The 22,811-nt window shown below is 47.1% G+C and overlaps 2 protein-coding genes across 2 annotated transcripts; one reads left to right on the plus strand and one right to left on the minus strand.

The window, feature by feature from the left end:
- Positions 1–1,202: 1,202 nt before the first annotated feature.
- On the plus strand, positions 1,203–4,273 carry Rps9 (ribosomal protein S9). The gene is made up of 5 exons (XM_038340636.1): positions 1,203–1,241; positions 1,489–1,610; positions 1,806–1,928; positions 3,153–3,339; positions 4,022–4,273. The coding sequence occupies exons 2-5, from the start codon at positions 1,514–1,516 to the stop codon at positions 4,197–4,199; spliced, it is 585 nt and encodes a 194-aa protein (XP_038196564.1). The 5' UTR covers positions 1,203–1,241; positions 1,489–1,513; the 3' UTR covers positions 4,200–4,273.
- A 4,887-nt stretch (positions 4,274–9,160) lies between these two features.
- Positions 9,161–20,521, minus strand: LOC119821760 (leukocyte immunoglobulin-like receptor subfamily B member 3). The gene is made up of 16 exons (XM_042055576.1): positions 20,433–20,521; positions 17,817–18,114; positions 16,067–16,280; positions 15,610–15,894; positions 15,201–15,506; positions 13,970–14,254; positions 13,541–13,843; positions 13,019–13,315; positions 12,485–12,787; positions 12,140–12,187; positions 11,251–11,367; positions 10,861–10,936; positions 10,745–10,782; positions 10,470–10,522; positions 9,548–9,706; positions 9,161–9,453 (listed from the first exon to the last, which is right to left on the minus strand). The coding sequence occupies exons 1-16, from the start codon at positions 20,519–20,521 to the stop codon at positions 9,274–9,276; spliced, it is 3,051 nt and encodes a 1,016-aa protein (XP_041911510.1). The 3' UTR covers positions 9,161–9,273.
- Positions 20,522–22,811: the final 2,290 nt, after the last annotated feature.

Consider the following 22,811-nt stretch of genomic DNA (forward strand, 5'->3'; position numbering starts at 1 on the left):
TACCTGTCGCTACCTGTTCCCTCCCCTCCCCAGACTAAATGAGCAAGATCCTTCCTTGCCTTCTGAGTATATAAATGCAAATTGAAGTAAAAGTAAAGAATACCCAGTCTAGGCCTAGTGTTATGGGCCTGTCCTTGTAGCTACTCAGGGACAGAGGCAGGGACATCGTCCCTATGAGTCTGAGGCTAGCCTGTCTACATAGTTCCAGCATAGCCAGGGCTAGCTACGTAGACCCTATTACCCCTCAAAAATAAATAGAGGTGTGGTGGTGCACGCCTTTAATACCAGCACTTGGGAGGCAGAGGCAGGTGGATCCTTCTTGAGTTCCTTGCCTGTCTACATTGTCAGCTCCAGGACAGCCAGGACTAAGTAGAAAGACCTGTGGCCAGGGGTACCAACTAAACGAATAAAGTATGTGCAGGAAAATGGGTTGTAAACTCAGCACTTAGGAAATATAGGCAGGAGGATTTTGAATTCACAGTCATTTGGTGGGAAACCCTGTCTCAAAAACAATAGAGACATATGTCAAGGTGATGAGGGTATTTTCTTGTCTAAGAGTTCCTCCTTCCAGATATATCTAGGCTTGTGTCAAGTTCACAAAAACAAACTAGCACAACATGCATACTTCAATATATGGCCCACACCTAAAATTCTAGCATTTGTAAAGCCAGGGCTGGGCATTGTTATGAGACTGAGACATTGGTGGGGAACCAAGTCGTCCCTGAATTTCCCAAGAGTCTTTGCTAAAACAAAAAGTGACAACTTCAGTGCATTACTCTATGCCTTTGCCCTAGAAGTGGCAGCCTCGCCAGGCGGTGGTGACACCCGCCTTTAATCCCAGCCTTCGGGAGGCAAAGGCAGGCGGATCTCTGTGAGTTCGAGGCCAGGCTGGTCTACGAGAGCGAGTTCCAGGACAGGCTCCAAAGCTACAGAGAAACCCTGTCTCGAAAAAAACAAAAAACAAACAAAAAAAAAAAGTGGCAGCTTCGTTAATGATTGGATTTAAACAAGAATGTCCGCGCTTCAGCTATTCAGGCGCATAACCACCTCACTGGTAAATCAACCCAGCTCAGCCCAGAGCTCTGAGCGCCGCTCTGGCCCAACCTCTCTACTCTATGGTTTTCCCGCTTCTGATAGGCGAAGCAGCGAGCGGTGCGTGGTGACGTCACGACAAGGCGACGTTACTATAAGATCGCGGTTCTGCGGCGGCGTGTCTCTTTGTCGCGGTTGTGAGCTCTTAGGTGAGCTTCGGGAGTGCTGTCTAGTTGGCTTTTTGGGGTAGCGGAGCCATTCATAAGTTTACATATACACTAAGGAAGAGGGTGGTCGAACATTATTACAGTACGGTGGTGGGACGATCTCAGTTCTAAATTTTCTAAGGAGGATCTCGCTAGGCCCGAGTTGGTGCGGGGCTGCGGTGTGCTAGCCGGGCATTGCCTATCGTCATGCCTCACGACACTTTTATTTCAAACATGACCCTTTGCGCAGGCGCGGCAGGTCTAGAGACGCCAACATGCCGGTTGCCAGAAGTTGGGTTTGTCGTAAGACCTATGTGACCCCAAGAAGACCCTTCGAGAAGTCGCGTCTCGACCAGGAACTGAAGCTCATCGGTGAGTGACCAAGGTGGAATTTCGGGTTGGGGATGAGGAAAGAGTTGGGCAGTCATGAGGTCGGTCTTCCACGTGCTCGGCATGGGCGCCATCGCCGCAGAGGATTGTGGTTTATATTCGTCTTGTGTTATAAAGTGGCAGTGTTAGTAGTAACCCATGGTTCTGGCCCTGTGGTTCCCTCCCAACCACGTGTAGGAGAATATGGGCTCCGGAACAAGCGTGAGGTGTGGAGAGTCAAATTTACTCTGGCCAAGATCCGCAAGGCTGCCCGAGAGCTGCTAACGCTGGACGAAAAGGACCCACGACGTCTTTTTGAGGGTGTGTATGGGGCCCATTTTAAAAAGAATGGGTAGTCGCGTGCGGGCTTGTTGAGTATTTAGGCTGTATTGTGGTCTTGGAAAGTATGACGCTGAACAAATTGGGTTACTGGGGAATATTTGTCGTAAATTGGTCTGGAACTCAGATGCCGCCAAGTCTGGCCTGTAAACTTGCAGAAATTTGGAGTTAGTTACACGATAATGGGAGAGCTGCAGGTTTATGAGGTTTTTTTTGTTTTATTAAGCAGAAGTAAAAATTGTCAAGGTAGCCTCTCAGGGATCTCGTTTTATCGTGAAACAATCTGGCTAGTGTTGTTGAAAAAAAAAAAGCCCTGGAGCTGTGGTGTTGGCACTGCCTTGATTCAGAGCTAGACTTTTCCATGTGACTACCAGGAAGGGTCTGTCTCCTGATTTCAGATCTAATCTAAAATCTGACAGATTAGAAGTTGAACACTTTAATACCAGCTTGTGCCACAAGGAGGCTAGATGAGTTAATTTTTTAGAGCTCTGGGTTAGCCTACCAAATACCAAAGAACAGCTTAATGGTGGGGCGTGTTTGTGTCTTGCTTCTTTGTGTGCCACTTAGTTTCTCTTCATACTGAATGTTTTATGTTTGGCGTGGTTTAAACTGTAGTAGTATATTTCCGTTGGGGATTTTTTTTGTATTTGTGTCTAACTGGGTATTTATATAAAACGTCGTAAATTGAGAGCCTTATTTAGCATGCTGGGTGCATTTTTTCCCGGTTTGGTTTCTTTAACACTTAGGGTTTATTGCTAGGTGACTGGACCTTCACGGTGTTTCAAGCTCATAAGAGAATAGCAGTCAGAATAGATGGGGGTTGTTTCTTCTATATATCTTGTGGGTCATGTGCTATGTAGTCTGGATTATCTTTTGATCTCTGCTTGCCCTAGCTGTCCAGGTACTGTGATTCTTGTGAGGTTAGCATGTTTTCTTTAAGTTGAAAATTAAAGCGCCTTTCTTAGAGATGAAGGTTGAGTGAAAAGCTGTAAACCTGTGATAAAATGCCTGCTGAAAGGGTGACCCAGTGGCATTATCAGTGTCTCAGGCCTGGAGCGCTTAGAAGAAAGGTTATCAGTTAGCCGCCACTGTTGTTCTTTTCTCCTAAGCTCTTTGCAAAAATGGGGGAAGCTGTAGTAACTTGCCTCTTCTAGAGGCTGAGGTGAGGAAGTCTGGTCTTATTTGGGTTACACCTCCCCTCCCCAGGCAATGCTCTGCTGAGGCGACTTGTTCGCATTGGGGTGCTGGATGAGGGCAAGATGAAGCTGGATTACATCCTGGGCCTGAAGATTGAGGATTTCTTGGAGAGGCGGCTGCAGACCCAGGTCTTCAAGCTGGGTTTGGCTAAATCTATTCACCATGCCCGTGTGCTCATCCGCCAGCGTCACATCAGGTAAGCTGCAGCTGGGCCTGTAAGCCTTACTTTGCCTTCTTTATCTGCAATGTTGGTTTCCTTTGCTAAGCTGCTGTCCCTATCTCCTGTGTAGCCTTTGGAGCTGACAAATCTGAGTTTACCCTGAGGGTTCAGAATGAAAGCTTTTGGGGTATTGGGAACAGCCCCGTAGCCCAGCGCAAGCGTCACTGCGGCTCAAGCCGTACACCTTGCGAAGGTCTCTGCCAGGCATGCAAGCAGCTGGACAGGTAATAATAGCTCTTGGTGCTCTCTTGGAGACGATGGAGTTGATGTTGGGGTGGTGGTGAAACGGTCATTGGAAGGTATTGTGAGTTCAACACAGGCCCTCATTGCTATATTTGTATTTGTTTGCCAGTTGGTAATCCACCTGTCTGAAGCGAGGTTCAGGTGAGGGGAAATTGTGTACTCTTCTGTAAATGAGCACCACTCGTGAGAGCTGTGTAGGGCATAGGCTCAGATTCTCCTCATCAACTTCATCTACGGGCAGAGATGTACTCTCTGAGGTAGTTTGAGGCTTAGTACCTAAAGCATTTGTATAGGCTCTGGTTCCAAGGCTATCCATAGACATCTGTGAGGTCAGGAGTGCCCATCAGCCCGCTGTCAAGGACAGGACCAAAAATTGTTTATCTCTCACCTTGTCCCTTAACCTGTTCCCATTCAGGGTCCGCAAGCAGGTGGTGAACATCCCGTCCTTCATTGTTCGTCTGGACTCCCAAAAGCACATTGATTTCTCCCTCCGGTCTCCTTATGGTGGTGGACGACCAGGCCGAGTGAAGAGGAAGAATGCCAAGAAGGGCCAGGGTGGTGCTGGAGCTGGTGATGATGAGGAAGAGGATTAAGTTAATGTCTCCCTGGACTGGAGAATTGTCTAGTTTTCCAGTTGGCTAATAAAACTGAATTAACATTTGGCTTATTGGTGTGCCTGTGCCTCTGCTGTGAACACAGCCTCTGCAGTGGGAAGAAGCCCTGCTAGATGTAGGCCAGGCCACTGTGCAACTTGTTTGACAGCGTTTGACCAGATGCTATGTGTTAACTGTGGCTCTGTGTGTGATTGGTCCTTGTTTAGTGGGCTACAGTGGAAAGATGGCAACCCAGCCATCTGCAGCCTCTTCAGTGAGGTTGACTGGTGTAAACTTGCTAGGTGGCTTCTGTTTTGTGAATTGTTTCCCAAGATGCGGTTTTGGTTAGCAGGAAATAAGCCAGTGAGCCCTTTGCCCAGGGCAGCTTAAGAAATTTTCAGCTGAAGTTCTGTGTTTTCATGGTCAGGAGGGAGGCTGGCTTCTTCATTTTTTGTTTTGCCTTCTGGGAAGCTTGAGTCAGATAAGAGGGTGCGGTTTCATCTCTGAGGAAGTGAGAACTGCTTGAAATTGAAAAGCAAGTGTCCAGTAAGGACAATTGCTTTGGTAATGTGTTTCAGTCCTTGAAAGAGGATTTCTGGTCAGTTAAATGGCTGGCTTCAATGCAGGAAAAGACCTTACAGCATTGTAAAGACTGCAAGCAACAGACCCCTCCCTATCCAGAGGTCACAGTTGATGAAAATGCCATCCATGGTTGGTTAGGTTGCTTGGGATAAAAGCTCAGCAGGAATTAGTTTTGGGTTGATTGTTTGGGAGCAGTCACCTTCCAAAAAACAGGCTCCTGCTGACAAGGTCATTAAGTGGCCTCTGGCCAGCAAGGGGTTTATCTCAAAGCTGAGAGTCAATGACCACATACAGTATCAGGATCTCAGGATTCTGTTTAGGGTTTAGGTCTTAATTCCTTAGCTAAACTAGTCATCTTACTGCTAGGTAGCTGCCATGGTGTAGGAGCTAATTGTTAACCTCTGTCCAAGGAGTTGATTTCATACAAAGGTTAGTGTGAGGGAGAAGGCTAGATAGACTATGCCATTGAGACCCCTCTCAATCTCAGCCCTTGTTGCTGGACAGGGTATAGAAACTTGAAACTAGACATGAGAAGAGAATAGGAAGGGAAGACCCTTGTGCAGACCAGAAGCATACAGTATAAGAATGCATGCAGCCCATCCACCTTGCCTGTCCAGTCCCCATTCAGCACTTGGCTCCTTTCACTACCCCGTACATGGGGAGAATGGGGTGGTGGTGGGTTAGGTGTGAACAGTGGTGGGGGGCTGTACTTGTGGGTAGTTCTTAATAGGCTTCTGTCCTTGGGTTTAAACTTCACACTAGGAATTTAGAAGTCTGCTTCCAGCCCACCCTGGAGCCTCCCCAGAGAACTGGAAAATTATCCCATGTCCACTTAGAGTTGGAGACAACAAACAGCTCATTGTTAGTCCAAAATAGCCTCAGTATGGAATTAAAAATACATGAATTAAGCTCTTTGCAAATCTTAACAAAGAAGGTGAAAGACCTACAGTGAACTTTGTTAAAACTGAAGAAACATTCAAAGGTTAAGGTGGCTCAGCAAAACATGACTGCAAGCATATGGACCTGAGTTTGGGTCCCCCTGTACTCATTAAAAGCTGTGTGTTTGCAGGAATTGTGTAAAGTAACCAAATCCCAGTGCTGGGGACTGTAGTCCACTAGTCACCCGGACTGCCCAAGTTTATGGCTCTGGGTTCTCTTCCCATTTCCTCCAAAAGTGGAGAACCTGTGACTCCACATGCACAGCACATAGGTTGAAGACAACAGAAGATGGAAGGTTTTCTCTGTTCATGGGTCAGCAGTGTGAAAATGGCTATGAACCAAAGCGATGTAAAGACTCAGCACAATCCCTGTGAATGTCCCCCAGTGACATCCTTCACAGAACTAGAAAATCCTAAAGTGCATTTGGTGATGAATGCTTCTCCCAATATTCTGAAGGCCAGTGACTGAGGACAGTCAGGTATATGAAATTCCAGGCCAGTCAGCTACACTGGTTAAGACGAGTCATAACCTAAGGTTTATATGAAAAAACGAAATACCTCCAAGATGGAAACATTCTAAACAGCGGTGGTGGTGTTATCATCGCCCAACTTCAGATTATAAATCTGTAACCACAGCAACATAACCGGCATTGTCACTGGCACAAAACAGGCACAGAACAGACGGCCAGAGGTCCAAGGCTGTGAGTCAGGTGTTTAGGAGGATGGAGTAGGATGGTCAGAAGTTCAAGTTTAGCAGCATTTAAAAAGCAAGTTTGAGGTCTGCTGGGTTATGTTATGTCTGATGTACATTAAATAAGGAAAAGAAAGGGGATAACAGAACCAGGAAATAAACCTTCCAGGTTAAGTCATTGCGTTCTGAATACCGGACAAGTGCTCTATCCCAGCCCTTTAACCTTTATTTTGAGACTGGATCTCGCTAATTTGTCCAGAATGGCCTTGAACGCACTCTGCAGCTAAAGTGGATTTTATATTTTATATCCTCTTGTGTCAGCCTCTGAAGTAGCTGTGGTGTCAGGACTGTGCCATCATGCCCAGCAAGTTTTAAATTTTAAGCTACTCACTGTCTTTAAAACAAACAAAAACCAATATTAAAAAAAAAGGAAGAAAGAAAAAAAACATCAGTGTGGTTGTGATGCCCCCCCTTTTTTTTTTTTCTGAACCGTATTTTTGTTTCTTTTTTGTTTTCACATCCCAATCTTCTTTCTCCTCTTCTCCCAGTTCATCACCCACAACCCCAAACCCCACCCATCCAGTTCGCCTTTGTTTCTATTCAGAAAATGGAGGACCTCCTTTGGATATCAGCCAGCCATGGTCTTTCAGTGAGTCTAGGCACCTCCTCTTCTATGAAGACTGGATGAGGCAATCCAGTAGGAGGAATGAGGTCCAAAGGCAGGCAAGAGAGTCAGAGTCAGCCCTGCTCCCACTGTTAGAAGTCCCACAAGAAGATTAAGTTACACAACTGTAATATATATGCAGGGGATCTAGGTCAGTCCTGAGCAGGCTCCGTGGTCGCTGGTTCATTAATTTTTTTAAGGGATCACATGTAGGCTGATGTGAAAAAACTTTCTTCCTAGGTTTTCTTAATCAGGTTTCCTTTGTCAGGTTTTGTTAATTATTTTCTGGCTTGGTAAACTACGTTCATTTATATTTCCTCTTTCTCTAGTTTCATAATGTCTTTATTTCAAATGCACAGACATTTGGAAAAAATCATCAGCTTCCAGAAAGAATTTCCAAAGGGGAACTTTTCTAGTGACAGTGTGTTCAATATGTGGGAAGTCACTCAGATTTTGTATTTAGTTTTGTTAGTTATTTTTTAAATGACATTTTTTCATTTGTTCTACATACTTCCCACAGTTCCCCTCCCCCAGATTTTGTAAGCAATAAAATAACTTTCATTGACAACAAGGGATCTGTCCATTTCATGGACAGCTCCTAATATGTTGGTATGAAACTGTTCATAGTGTCCTGCTGTTAATACATTTTAACAAATGTAGGGAGGCTGGAAAGATGGCTCTGTGGTTAAGAGCATGCACTGCTCTTGCTGTGGACCTGAGTTCACTCCCAGCACCCACAGCATGTAGCTCATAAACGCCATGAGCACCCATATACACATGGCATAAAAGCACACAGATGCATATACGTACACATAAATAAACCTTTAAAAAATAAAATTAATGTATGGTTGTACATGCCAGGAACAGAAACAGAAGGATAGCATGTTTGAGGCAACCCTGTTGGGATTACAGGCCTACCATACTATACCCAGCTTTCATTTGTGATTATTAGTTTATTTTCAAAATTGTTTTATTTACTTCTTGGGTGTGGGGAGTATTTAGCTGGGGGCTTCACCTCAGCTCCTGGCATAAACTCCCTCCCCTGTGAGTTGCTTCAGTCCAAACTCCACTGCCAAGAAATCCCACCAAACGGTGACCCCTCCCCAAGGAGGGTCAAGAAAGCCTGCCAAAGGGTAACCCCTCCCCAGGGAAGGTCAAGACCACTCCCACAGGCTTTAAATAGTTTAATACTGCTCTCCCCCCTCCCCCGTACCCAGAGAATGAACACGTGGTCTCCCAGTTCCTGTGGTCTCCCCTTCTCTCTCTTCCCCTCTCCATGTTTTCCCAGGGCTACCCGGGAGTATTGCCATCCATTAAACCTGGGCATCTTTTAATTTGGTCTGATTTGGTCTGATTGGGATTGTGTTGGTGGAGAGGTTTGTTGGCCAGGAAAAATACTTAACAGGGAGGATACTAAAGACTTAGGTGGAGGTCAGAGAACAATTCATGGGAGTCAGTTTTCTTCCTCCCCTATTCCTGCTGTTTGAATTTAGGATATCAGGCTTGGGAAAGTACCTTTACTGGCTAAGCCATCTCACTGGCCCTATTTTATTGTTTATTCTTTGAGACAAGGTTTTTGTATGTTGCCCTGGCTACATAGAACTCACTATAGACCAGTTGGACTTATACTCAAGGAGACCTGCCTGTTTCTACCTCCTCAGTGCTGAGACTAAAGGCGTGCACCACCACGCCTGGCCTATTTATTTATTTTAAAACAGTGTCACCTGTGTTCTGGGCTGGCCGCTAACTCCTATGCTGTGTAGGTGAAGATGGCCTTGACTTCTTAATCTGTTCACGCCTCCAAAGTGCTAGGATTTCAGGTGTGTACCTCCACCCAGTCCTTTGGTGGTTAATGTTGTTTGAACATCTCTATGTAGCCCAGGCTGGCATGAAATTCACTAGGTATCCCAAGATGACAACAAAATAAAGACAATTCTCCTGCCTCAGTCTCCCAGGGATTGTGATTATGGATCTGTGCAACCATGCCTGTACATTTTCTCATAGCACAGCTTTGATGAGAAATGTTATTAAAATTAGTACTCAGTGTAAAACCCTTCTGTTCTATTTCATTTCTCATTTCACTTGATTATTAAGAAATCTATTTTTTCCAGAATGTATGATGCTAGTTATAGTACAGTCAGGTTTGCAAGGGTTCCCAGAATTTCTGGAGGTCTCTGTTAGGACTCTTGGCAGGCGAGGTCATTGCTCCTTGTTGTGGGGAACAGAACCTGGTCGAGTGACTGCCAGGGCAGCATATACACTGGGCTCCTCTGTGGCTTCCCCTGCCTGGGAGGGGGGAGGTACAGCTGTCCCCTGTCTGAGCGACCTGCTACACAGCTGGGCATAGACCACATCTTGGGGCTCCTCAGAATCAGCAGCCTGGAGTGGGAGAGAGTGAGAGGGGGGTATATGGTTTGCTTGGGGGATGCTGAGGCTTGAGGGATGCTGAAGGCCTGGGAAGGACAGGACCAACCTGAGTGTCCATCTCTCTGCCCTCTTCTGTTTTGTTTCCATCTTTTCTTTCCAGGACTTCTCTTGACAGGACAGAAGGTAGGACAGCTTCTGCCCTCCTGTGCCTGGAGGGTTTCACCTGGGCATATGTCTCTCCCTTGGGGTCTTCCTCAGGTGGTCTCTATAGCAGGGAAGTAGTGAGGTACAGATAGTGTCACCTTGTTCCCCTAGGGCTCTCCTCTGGCCAGTTTTCCACAACATGGCCAGAGTGGCCCATTTAGATGATAGCATCCCTGATGGAATATTCTGGGGCTTCCTTCCTATAGTTCTGACCTCTTATCCTGACACTCTAACCCTTGCTGTCTTGGCTGTACCCACACAGTCCATCTTCCTGAAAACATGAAAATAGATGTCTCTGTGGTTAAGAGCACTGACTATGTTACAGAGGATCCAGGTCTGGTTCCCAGAACCCACATGGCGACCTACGTTCATCTGTAACTCTAGTTCCAGGGTATCTGACACTCTCTTCTCGCCTCTGGGAGCACCATGCAGGGATGTGATGCAGAGACATTCATGTTTGTAACACACACACACACACACACACACACACACACACAACAAAACACCCACATGTTTCTGCCCCAGCTCCTTTGTTCCTGCCTGCAGTTGTTAGATGTTTCTTTGGGCCTTTCTCTCTGGGATGTCCCCTCAGAAGACAACCAGACAGATGCCAAGGAGACAGAAAGCAGAAAGGCAGGATGAGACACATTATGCTGGGAAAACCCGGAGAGGGTGAGGCCATAGCACACAGGAGGCCGGTGCTTGCTGAAGAGAGTAGTCAGCTGTAGATGTTGTTGAGGGCCAAGAGAGGGAGAACAAAGATGGCCCCCTGGACTAAACTGGGCCCTAAGTTCTTAGCACACAGATGGAGTCAGGGACCTCACCGAACTGTCCAGCTCAACACCATCCTCAGATTTCATGTCCTCCACTGAAGCATCTGTCATGGCAGAAAAAAACAGAATGTCTCCCGACCAGAGTCTAGGGACCCCTAGTTTCCTGCCTTGCCCAGGTAGGGACAGAGAACCAGGGCATGTTTAGATATACCTTGGTTTATAGTGTGAAGTTCGGACACAAAGAGAAAAGACCCCAGAGCCTGTCCACCACCCCTGCAGTGCTGAGACCTCAGACATCTCCCTCCCCAGGACCCTCTTTCTCTCACAAAGGCTTTCTTCCTGGGTGGCAGCAGCTGGGTTGGATCTGGAAAGACAAGGGGATGTCAATTGGCAGTGAGGTGTGTCTAGGAGGTGGGGTTCTAGGTCTCTGGCCATGAGTTACCTCTTCTGGGGGCCCCTCTCTCTGGTTGTTGGTGCTGCAGTTCCTGCAGGAAGCTGCAATTCTGTCTCTTCCTGGGCTATAAGAGAGAGGAGTCTCATCAAGGAGAGGAGGAAGCCTCTCCCCCAGGCACGTACAGGGAAGAAAGGAAGGGACCTTTACAACATGGGTGAGTGAGCCAATGTAACAGGACATGGTAAAGCTCACAGAATGCCTGGCGTTGCACGGGTTCTGAGATCATGTTCTTTCCGATCTGAGATCTGCAAGTGTTTCTAAACGACCCAGCCCCAGTGTGAGGTTTCCCTGGGGTTGGTGTCCTGATCCCCTGCTTGGATGCTCACAGGGGATCTATCACCAACCACATGAGACCCAGGTCACCCAGACCGTACTCACCTTTCTTCCTGAACTTGCCCTGATGCTTTCGTCGGAGAAGAAGGAAGACAAGGATGAAGAGGAACAGGAGGAAGGCCACAGAAACTCCGATCAGAGCCTGCAGGTATCTTTCCAGTCCTGAGGCACAAGTGACATCGTGAGTGGGGACGGTTGATGCTCATCTGAGCACCTACCGTGTGGCAGGTCCTACTGGACCTCTGCGCTCATCATCTCCATCCTCAAATCCAGACAGTCCACCTGCCTCAGAGCATGGCTGTAAATGGCAGGGCTGGGAGTTGAACCCAGGGTCGCTGACTTCCAGCTCTTTTCTCTCTACCTAAGCTGAGTGTCATCCTAAATGCCCTGCCATGGCTCTGTGCCCCACCCTTGCACACGGCACCACCATTGTGGGGCAGACCCACTGCTGAATCAAGTTCTGGAGGCCTCCTCTCTCACAGTAGAGGGGCCAGCCGAGGCCAGACAGAAACTTAGACATGCGGCCCTCTTTATATTCAGAGAAACAACAGCCAGTTCAGACCAGGAAGGGCTTGTTCAAGCCAGCATGTCCAGAAGTAGATTTATCAAGCCCATAACTAGTTATTGCCCACCAGGACCCACCTTCCAATGGAGTCCTTATTAGCCCTCTGGGGCCTGACCCATCCATGCAGGTGAGAGATTGTTCTTAGGGTCTTAGAGGTAGGATGGGCATGCAACGTCCATCTCACCCACCTGGCCCATCCTCCAGACAGAACCAGAACATGTCTCTCTGGATGCCGCCTTCTGTACCCCAACCTCTATGTCCTGAGCTTCTGGGGTCGGTTGGAATCTCTGCTTGCCTCCCTCCCTCCCAAGCTTAAGTGACAGAGAAATAAGGGCTTTGGAGACCTGCACTGAGGTGCCTGATACTCACCAGCTGGCATAGGCCTTGAGGGTGGTGGGTTAGAGGCTTCAGTGGGTCCTGGGAAACAGAACAATCAGAGGGTAAAGGCTAGATGCTAACCCAGGGACTTGCCTCTGCTCACTCTTCTACATCTGCCCTGCAGCCTCCTCAAGATCCTCATGTAGTCTACCCCAAACCCATTTGCAACAGAGGATGGAGTGAACATTTCCTGAGGGACCCCTGCTGGTATACACTTCTCTGGCAGGGAAATGCCTTCTGACTAACCTTTCCTATTGTCCCCTTAGTCTCCTCAAAGTTAAGGACTCTCCTAGGGTTTGGATTGTGAATCACCATGAAAGTTCAGGGTCACTTCACCTGAGACAGTGAGCTCCACAGGGGCACTGGCATATGATAACAGGTAGAGAGATGAGCTTGAAGAACCATAGCACCTGTAGGTGCCTGAGAGGTCAGAGGTCACAGAACTCATGGAGAATTCTGCCCGGAACTCTTGAACTTGGAGCTTTGGTTTTAGTCTCTGGGGTTGGTGTGCTGCTCCCTCCTTGGACAGAATGAAAGTGTCCACTCTGAATGATGTCTTACACAACAGGGTCACGTTGTCTCCAGAGTGTACTGTGGAGTTAGGCTTCACTGAGAGGGAAGGACGGACCTGAAACTGTCCTAAAGAAAAGAGAGATGATGAGAGGCTGCCTTCAATGTTCTGAGCTGGATCTTCCACGAACACCTAGGACTGTGTTTCTTTTCTTCCCCTGAGCCCTCCGACTGCTCCCCATCTCTGCATCTATTCCCAAATAAGATCCCTATCCCTCATCCCAGCCATCACCTTCTTAGTTCCCCAAAGAGAGCCCTAGTAGAGGTTAGGTGCCCGAAGGAATCTATTAAGTTCCTCACCTGAGATCAGGATGTCCAGAGGGTCACTGGAGGTTGACCACTCAGAGGAGAGGTTGTGTACACCATAGCATCTGTACCGGCCTCCAGTAGAGCTGCTCACAGAGCCCAGTGTGAAGTTGGCCATGGAGAGGCCGGACTGAGTCAACTGGCTGTCTTGCTGGATGAAGTCAGCTCCCCCCAATTTGTACAGGACAAATCTGTCATATTTGATGTCAGAGCAACACTGCAGGGTGAGGCTCTTTCCAGGATCCAGGATATGGCCTTGGTGAGTCAGCAGGGAGGGCTTCTTGGACAGCCCTAGAGGAAGGTGACAGGCTAGTGATGGAAGAGCTGATTTTTACCAGGCACCTTTTCTTTCCCATCCTGCCCTGCACACATCACTGCTTCTACCCAGGGGTTCTGGCTCAGGAACTAGGCTCTTCCTTTTTCACTCTATATCGGCAACTACCCAGTGGGGCACTACCATAGCTAAGGGCATCATTGGGTGTCAGATATGATTGGTCAATGATGGGGGCGACTCACCAGAGATGTGTATTTCCAGGGGGTCACTGGGTCCTGACCACAGCTGTGGGGTCTGCTTGTAGTAACCATAACATCTGAATGTTCCTTTGTGGTCTGGTGTTACATGATCTATAGAGAACAAAGCTTGGTACTGCATAATACTGTGTATATATTGTGAGTCCATGGAGCTGAGGAACTTCTGATCTTCCTTGGTGAGAATGAACTTGTCATATCTCCCCCATGATGCACACTGGAGAGTCATGTTCCCTCCTGAGTTCACCACAGGGCTGGACAGGGCTGTCAGGTGGGGTTTAATGTAGAATCCTAGGACAGAAGACGGCAGCCTGTCACATGTGCTCACACAGCCACAATGTTCTTCAGGGCTAGCCTGAGGGAGGGGAATACTCCTGAGATCAGAGCCTGGGGCTGAGACCCTGCCAGTCCCCTCACCTGTCACCACCAGTTCCAGGGTGTCACTGCGCTCTGACCAGCCAGCCGAACTGTAACAGTAACAGCGATACTGCCCTGCATCTAGGTGGATCACAGAAGGGATGGAGAACTTGGCCTTGTTCTCCGGCTTCTCTGGGGTTTGTGTACCCCAAGGTATTTGGCTTCCGTCTTTATGCAGAACATAGATTTCTGCATCCAGAGTCCCCTGACACCAGATGTCCATGGGACTTCCTGAGGTGATCACAGAGCCTGGCTCAGCCTTGATGGTGGGTTTGTGGAGGGTCCCTGCAGGAAGTAGCAGAGAAGGAGGTGAGTCTGTCTGAAAGTGGCACAGAGAAATTCACTTTGGATGGCACTTCTTTTTTCTCTTTAATGTATTCTTCTGTCATATAATACACCCCAACAGCAGCTTCTTCACCTCTTCTCTTCCCAGAACCACTGCTCCATTTCCCTTCAGAAAAGTGCAGCCTTCCAGGTGATATTAATGCAACATGGCATAGCAGCATTCAATAAGACTAGTCACACACCCTCATATTAAGGTGGACAACACAACCAAGTAGGAGGAAAAAGATCACACGTGCAGGCAAGAGTCAAAGACTTCCCCACTTCCATTGTTATGAGTCTAACAAAATCTCCAAGCTGGTCAGTCAGTGATGGTGCATTCATTTAATCCCCAGCACCAGGAGGTGGATGCAGGCAGATCTCTGTGAATTCAAGGCCAGCCTGGCCTACAGTGTGAGGATAGTCAGGGCTACTCCAAAACAAACCAAAAAACAAGCAAGCAAACCACAAACAACAAAATCCCAAGCTAAACAACTATAGCATGTGTGCAGAGGGCCTAAGGCAGACCCATGCAGGCTCTGTGATTGCTGCTTCAGTCTCTGTGAGCCCTCATGATTCCTGCTTAGTTGCTTCTGTGGACCCTGTTCTCCTAGTGTCCTGAGTGCTCTGGATCCTCCCTCTCTCTCATGGGTTTACTGTGATCTTGTGGATGATGGTACTTGAGCTGATCCAGAGTAACACAAGGCTCCATGAAGATTCACCTGTCCTGGATCTCCTGGGCTTTGCTGTCACTGTCTGCCTTGGATTCTGTATCTTGTGACCACTGTCATCCATGCTCTGTGTTAATGGACTCAGGAGTCCTGGCTCCTCACACACACCACACACCAAGGCCTCTCTGAGCACCTATATCATTTCAGCATCATTCTAGGGAAAGGCTAGGGTTCCTCACCTGAGATCAGGAGCTCCAGAGGGTCACTAGGTTCTGACCACACCTGAGGGCTGTCGTTGTTAAAGCTGTAGCATGTGAATGTCCACCTTTGACTGGAGGTCACAGGGCCCACAGAGAACTGGACCTGGTATTGCCAAATATTGATGTTACACCGTGAGTCCAGTGTCCGGGACAGTTGCTGTGGTCCTTCCTTAGTCAGAATGAAACAGTGATGTGCCTCCCTTGAGTCACACTGGAGGGTGACATTCCTTCCTTCAGTCACCTCAGGGCTGGGCTGGGCTGACAGCCTGGGTTTCCTGTGGAATCCTAGGAGAGAAGGAGGAATCAGGTAAATGTCCTCGATAGTCTCATTATGTTTCAAGGTTGTGAGGGGGTGGGCATACTTACTGAACAGGCTGTGTCCTCTCACCTGTCACCACCAGCTCCAGGGAGTCACTGTACTCTGACCATCCATCAAGGGTCTGATATTGACAGCGATATTGCCCTGCGTGGTGATAGTCTAATTTTGAGATTGAGAATTTATTCTTGTTCTTAGGGTTCTGTGAAATCTCTCTATGCCGTTGATTTTGGTATGTCTTTTTATAAAATCTATACTCTTTGGCTCCTGTGGCTCCCTCACACAAGAAGGTCACCTTATTCTGCTTGGAGACCACAGAGTGTGGCTGTGCTCTGAGGACAGGCTTAGGAAGGGCCCCTGCAAGAAAAGAGCAGCTAGTACTCAGGACAGCCATCCTAAGATTGCAACCCCCTTCCCATTCCTCCATCCACCCGAGCACAAGTGTGTTGTTTTCCATCCTCACTGCCCAGGCAGGGCTCCTGGGGATGATGAGAAGCCAAGGTCAGGACATCTGCAGACACCCACTCACCTGTCAGCACTGGGGTCCCGAGGCCCAGAGTCAGTCCTGGAACAGAGTTCCCTGTGAGAGGTTTGTCCCTGACCCTTGAGTAGGTCCTCCCCTCTTTAGAACCCCCTGAGATCCTGGGGTTTCCTGATGGGCCAGTGCTGGGCTGTGGGGCAGCATCATTTCTAGCCGATGATATCCCCTCCCCATCTCCACATCTCACCCACACAGAGCAGGGCTGTGAAGATGAAGGTCATGGCATCTCCTCCTGTAGGCTGCAACTGTGCTCCTGGGCAGAACAACAGAGACTGCCTGGAGGGACAGGAGACAAAGGGTGTGGCCTCTGGAGGCAGGAACTCCCCATGACAGAGTTGTAATGGAGCAGCCTCACAGGAAGGGGAACTGAGCTCCTCAGGCACCAGACTCTGACTTCCCCAATACTGTGGCTAGGTCAGGCAGTAGATTTTTCAAGCAGTATTTGATGGATGACATTTTCATAACCCCATTTGTGTCTGTCTCATCTGTCCTCATCTTTGTCAGAACCAGAGTTCTTACCATGTAGCAGACATGTATGAATATTATAGATAAAAATACAAATTTAAGATTGGGAAGAGCTTGAGGGAATAGGATGGTTGGGATATAGGAAGGGTGGATATGGGAACAAGGAATTATATATCTTAGTTAAGGGAGCCATTCTCGGGTTGGCAGAGACTTGACTCTAGAGGGGTTCCCAGGTGTCCAGGAAGATGCCCCCAGCTAGGTCCTTGGGCAGCTGAGGAGAGGGTGCCAGAAATGTCATACTCATGAATATCTTGCATATCACCATAGAACCTTCACCTGGCATTGGATGGAGAAAATGACAGAGCCCCACATAGGAGCACCGGACTGAGCTCCCAAGGTCCTGATGAGGAGCAAAAGGAGGGAGATCATGAGCAAGGAAGTCAGGACCGTGAGGAGTGCGTTTACCCATTGCGAAGGTGGGACAGATCTAACGGGAGACCACCAAGTCCAGTTGGAATGGGACTGATGGAACAGGGGACCAAACCGGACTCTCTGAATGTGGCTGACGGTGGAGGAGGACTGAGAAACCAAGGACAACGGCAATGAGCATGAACTCTACAGCATGGACGGGCTCACTGTGAGCCTTGTCAGTTTGGTTGCTCACCTTCCTGGACTTAGGGGGAGCTGGGAGGACCTTGGACTTAACATAGTGAAGGGAACCCTGATGGCTCTTTGTCTTGGAGAGGGGTGGAGTGGGGGTATGGGTGGAAGGGAGGAGAGGAAAGGGGGAGGAGGAGGGGAGGAGATGGAAATTTTTAATGAAAAAAATGAGAGAAAAAAATAAAAAAAAAAACAAATTTAAGTGTGTGTTTTATTTCTTTTTACATTTTTATGTGAAATACTTTTCATATTCAAAATGTTTGAAGGTTTCTGAAGGGTCTTGCTGTGTACATCTGCATGGAATGAAATTTCTAGTTTTTTCCTCATAGTCTTGAGTGATGGGTTCTAAATGTGCACTGCTCTCTCTGGCTGTTTGTTATTTTTGGATATGTGTACTTTCCATTCCAACTTTAAATTACACTTATTTATTTATTTGCACTTATGTCTTTAAATTGCATGTATGTGATAATAATATATTACACTTATTTTCTTCTTTATGTCTGTACACTCACATGTGTCACAGCTCCTGCATGGAGGTCAGAGGACAACTACAGAAGGCAGTTTTCTCATTGAGCAATGTGGATCAGAGTCAGGGCTGAAGGTGATGGCAGACATTTATACACTGATCCATGTCTCTAGCCCCATCTATTATCAGCACTTTCCTTAGTCCTTCTGCTTCAGGTAAGAAAAAAATAATATTCATTGTTTCTGGGGATCTTGGACCAAATAAGTTCCCAGCATTGTTTGACTTTCTTGGGATGAGGTTGTTGGTGTGGCCACCCTTCTTGAGGCAGTTAGCTGCACAGGGCTGCATGTGTAGGCAGCATTTGTGGGCAGCAGTGCACGGGTTTGTCACTGTTGTGCTTTTGAATAAACTGGCAAAGGGATGGCTCTTTGATGCCACCACACTGCTGTAGGAAATCATACAGCCAATAACCTTTAAGTTAACTGTCCACTGGCGTGTGGCCTCTTATACTATTTATGCCAACATAAAGCATGCTTCTGGAGGTTTGGCACTGGAGTGGTTTCCAGGAGTCCACGTCCCGGGATGACCCCATCTAGGACCCTGGGTAGTCGAGGAGAGGGTGCCTGAACTGGCCTTGTCCCGTAGTCTGACTGATGACTATCTTGAATATCACCATAGAACCTTCATCTGGAGACAAATGGAGACAGAGACAGAGACCCAAATCAAAGCACTGGACTGAGCTCCTAAGGTCAAGTTGAAGAGCGGAAGGAGGGAGAATATGAGCAAGGAAGTCAGGACCACGAGGAGTTTATCCACTGACACAGTGTGCCTGAGCTAATGGGAGCTCATCAACTCCAGCTGGACTGGGAATGAAGGAGCATGGGATCATACTGGTCCCTCTGAATGTGGTTGACAGTTGGGGCAGACTGAGGGGCCAATGACAGTGGCACTGGGCTTTGTCTTTACTGCATGTACTGGCTTTTTGGGATCCTATTCTCTTTGGATGCATACCTTGCTCAGCCTGGATGTAGTGGGGAGGGCCTTGGATTTCCCACAGGGCAGGAATCCTTGCCCTCTCTTAGGACTGGAGGGGGTGGGAGAGAGGGTGTTTGGGGGGAGCAGGAGGGAAGTGGGAGGAGGGGAGGAAGTAGAATTTTGATTGGTACTATTTTTAAAGCAATAAAAAAGAAAGAAAAAAAACATGCAACTGGCCTCTTATTCTGGCTGCAGGATTCCCTTTCTGTTCTCCGTTCCAGGGGAGAATTTTGATTTGTGAGTCTACCCCTAAATAAATAACCGTCTATTATTCTCAATTCTGAGCTAGTGTGGGATTTCTTCTAAGTGTCTTTATTCACCATATAGGGGTAGAAACTGGTTATGTGTGGGAGTCTTTCTGTGCTTTGCCGTTGGCCAGGGTGCTGTCATGCTCTATCTGCGGGCAGCAAATACCAGATACTACTAATCTGGTGGGATGCCTTCCTCATCTTGGATCTTGGCCTTGACATACTCTATGGAGTCTCTGGGCTCAACTTCAAGGGTGATGGTGCTGCCTTTCAGGACTTTTCTAAAGATCTACATGTTAGTATTTGTTTGAGAGAAAGCGAGCTCAGTAAATACATTTCATTTTCTTTTACTTTTGATGCTAGGGGTGATGGCGGGACCTTCAGTATTCTACTTCTCCTGAGCCATACTACACCCTAAAGTCACACCCACTTTATCCTGTACAATAAATTTCTGATCTTTCAAGTTTTTTCATCTGCTATCTTTTCTTATGCTTATGGATTTAATTATCTTTGTTATTGTTTTAAGACAGACTGTCGGGCTGGAGAGGTGGCTCAGAGGTTAAGAGCACTGACTGCTCTTCCAGAGGTCTGCTTCAATTCCCAGTAACCACATGGTGGCTCACAACCATCTGTAATGAGATCTGGTGCCCTCTTCTGGCCTGCAGCAGACATGCAGACAGAATACTGGATACATAATTAATAAATAAATCTTAAAAAAAAAGACAGTCTGTCTCTGTGGAGCCCTGGCTGTCCTGCAGTTGGTTATGTAGGCCTGGCTGAGCTGAAACTCATAGAAATCTTCCTGCCTCTGCTTCCCAATTGTTTGTATTAAAGGTGTTGGCCACCAACCTGGCCATGGGTTTAACATCTTAATTGTTAGAAAATGTCATATCAGTATGTATTGTGTTTTGATGGAGTCCACCATGCACCCTCCATTTCTCCCTCACCCTCTCTTGCTGGTTTTCCTGCTCACTGACCTGATTTTCATTTTGATTTCTTCTGTGACCTGCTAGTTGTTGAAAATACACTGCCCTTTCTTGCAACCTAAATTTCTGTTCTCTTCCTCCCATGTAGCTCAATTTGTGCTTCTCATATTCTTGGGATGGTACCAGGGGCCACACCATTAAAGAAACCTGCCTATGCCTCTCCAGTGGATCTCAGATGCCAATTGCTCTTGATCTATGGGTGGGATTTTGTGCCAGTCTCCCAGGTTATAGGGGATTTGTAGCTGTAATCACAACCACTGTGAGCTCAGATATGCAACTGTGTTGCAGTTTCAGAACAGAGAATCTTGTAGTCATTCACCACCTCTGAGTCTTACAAATTTTCAACTTCCTCTTTAGTAATGATCCCATGGTAGGAATATGTCCCATGGGGAAAATTCTCTAATCTAACATCACTTCAAATGATGGGTTCAGGGCACACACATGTCCTGTTTGTCACATGGATGATAAGAGAGAGGTCACTGAGAATTTCCCACCTTTGTTGCTGAATCCAGCAGACACCCTTAGTTTCCTTTGTATCAATGTCAATAGGAATAACTACTCTCTTGTAAGCCTGTCTATTCATGTCCGTTAGTACATCAGAAAAATGCTCAGAGTTTTTCACATTCCTAGATGTCTGTGTTTGATACCCAGTAATGCATAAATCTGATGCTGTGGCTCACATCTTTGACATTAGGGTTTAGGAGGTAGACTTAAGAGTATCAGGACTTTAAGGAAACCCTTATTTTGCAGTGGGTTTTTGTCAGTTTGGGCTATATCAGGCACAGAAAAGGAAAGAAAAAGTCCCCTAGAGTATGTGGTGAACATGATCAAATATATTTTGCATATGTAATTTTCTTCTTATAGTATCAGGCTCCCACCCTGGGGAAATGTCCCAAGTATTTCATCATATTCATTTCTAAGGGGATATTCCTATCTCAGCCCCCCATGTCTCTTGTACTCGTATGAGTTGTCATGACAAGTATGTCACAGGGCTAGAGTGTCTCTTTCCTATTGATTTCATGGGCCCCTTGTTTCTCCTGACCTGAGAATAAGTGATGGGCCATACAATTTGGACCAGTCAGAGTTGCACTGAGTGCTGTGAGCTCATTCACCTCTACCTCCAACAGCTGTCATTGTCAGTGAGAAGAGGTGCTGCCCTCTCCTGGTTGTGTGCGGTGTTCTTGCAGAGCATTGCAGCTGGCTTGTATGCTGGAGTGTTAGCATCTGCCTTTGCAATAAGTTGTTCTCTACCTTTTGTTTGACATACGTAAAGCTTCTCTGAGTTCTTCCTGAAAGGTTCAAACCTAAGTAATATTTGGTTGTAGGAGCACTCAGAAAACTAAGTGGTCCAGTGACTTTCGCATTTATCTCTTTAGGGAAGCTTCAGATCAGAAGTTTTGGTATGCGGAAACAGACTAGCTAAGATGTAAGAATAATATAAAAGCGTTTTTTGAAGTAAAGGTAAGGCAGTTCACCAGAAACTCGCTCCCCTGCCTCTGCTGCTACGCCCACGGCTGTCACGCCTGTGTAGCAGAAAAATGCCGCTAAGGTGAAATGACGCTGAAGGGTTGGGGTCTGTGCTCCCAGGAGCTGAGCCCCAGGCGGTTCCCTGGCAATCAGCCACAGTCATGATTCCGGATCAGCAAACTCACCCTCGCTAGCCCTGGCGCTGTATTGAGCTTTCTGTTCTTTCTTTGTTTCTGTGTAGTTCTTTTATCTTACCAGCAGATCAAGATGTTCTATGACATTACCAATAATAATAATCAAACTACTGAGGCATATTGGTCTCTGGCTCGCTCTCTGGGAAAACTTATGGATACCCTAGAACAAAAGGAGCTCATGATAGGAGAGGCTAGCCAGAATGAGAAACCCCAGGTGCATTTTAGATAAGAGAGAAAGGCAGGCTATTCTTGACATTAAGAAACCAATTATTCACTGTCAGAGCAAGCCTTGGGAGTAAAACCCTAAAGAATGGTGTTTTGGGTTACCATGAGAACAGATATGATTTAGGGCTATGAGAAAGCAGTTGGCTAATGGTGTGAGACGGATTTCAAAGAAGAGCTCTGCCCACCTGGCCCTAACCACAAGACATACTGGAAACAATCAATTGTCTGTAATCATTTTTCTCATGTAAAGCTTTTGATTATTGCCTGTAATCATTCTTCTCATGTAATTTGTTTGCCAACTTCCTTCTGTGATCCTATAAAACTGATGCTTGAACTTCAGTAAATTTGCAGCAGCATATTCAACCTTATTGAGTGTGTCTGTCTGTCATTTCCTCGCCGATTCCTGATTTCTCCTAGCCTTCACCCCTGTTCTCCCGCGGTCGGTGGTCTCCACGAGAGGCGGTCCGTGGCACTCTGCAAAAGCGAAATTCTTCCTGCAGTGACCTTTTTCCTCTATGGAACTGTTTGAAACGACACACCATCACTTGACCTGGTGAGATGAACTCCGTGTGATGAACTTGCCTGACAGCCTCACATGGCATCTCATCAGTCCTCTCTCACACAGATGGGTTAGATGTAGAGTTTCAGCAGAGACATCACATTTGCTGGTGGATATGAACTCCCCAGGATGTAGTGTCATGATAGGGTCTTCTCCAACCTTTTCCCATGCCCCCCTTCTATGGCATTCCACATGCACCACAATGGCTGCTCACATAGTCAGATAGACTCTGCTGGGTTAGTCCTTTAAACCCGTGTGTCCATCAGAGTTTACCAGCTGAAGACAATTCCTGTTACTTTTCACAAACAGCTCATGGTAAAATGTAGAAGACTCTCTGTCTTGAATCTAAGTGGAATCTAAGTGACTGGATCTTAAGTGCAGACTCTATGCTTGTTTGACTCCCTGTACGGTCACACTGTATCTAGTGC

This window comes from Arvicola amphibius, chromosome 8 (assembly GCF_903992535.2).
Source record: "Arvicola amphibius chromosome 8, mArvAmp1.2, whole genome shotgun sequence".
Lineage (NCBI taxonomy): Eukaryota > Metazoa > Chordata > Mammalia > Rodentia > Cricetidae > Arvicola > Arvicola amphibius.

Bases quoted from the DNA above. Each gene is read 5' to 3' on its own strand.
- Rps9 (XM_038340636.1), top strand. From the start codon at position 1,514: ATGCCGGTTGCCAGAAGTTGGGTTTGTCGTAAGACCTATGTGACCCCA. The intron at 1,611-1,805 runs GTGAGTGACCAA...AACCACGTGTAG, and splicing joins CCAGGAACTGAAGCTCATCG to GAGAATATGGGCTCCGGAAC. The intron at 3,340-4,021 runs GTAAGCTGCAGC...GTTCCCATTCAG, and splicing joins ATCCGCCAGCGTCACATCAG to GGTCCGCAAGCAGGTGGTGA.
- LOC119821760 (XM_042055576.1), bottom strand. From the start codon at position 20,521: ATGAATAGACAGGCTTACAAGAGAGTAGTTATTCCTATTGACATTGAT. The intron at 13,844-13,969 runs GTGAGGGGACTG...CTTCTGTCCTAG, and splicing joins CCTGGAACTGGTGGTGACAG to GATTCTACATTAAACCCCAC. The intron at 9,707-10,469 runs GTGAGGTCCCTG...TCCCTGCTATAG, and splicing joins GTGTTGAGCTGGACAGTTCG to AGACCACCTGAGGAAGACCC.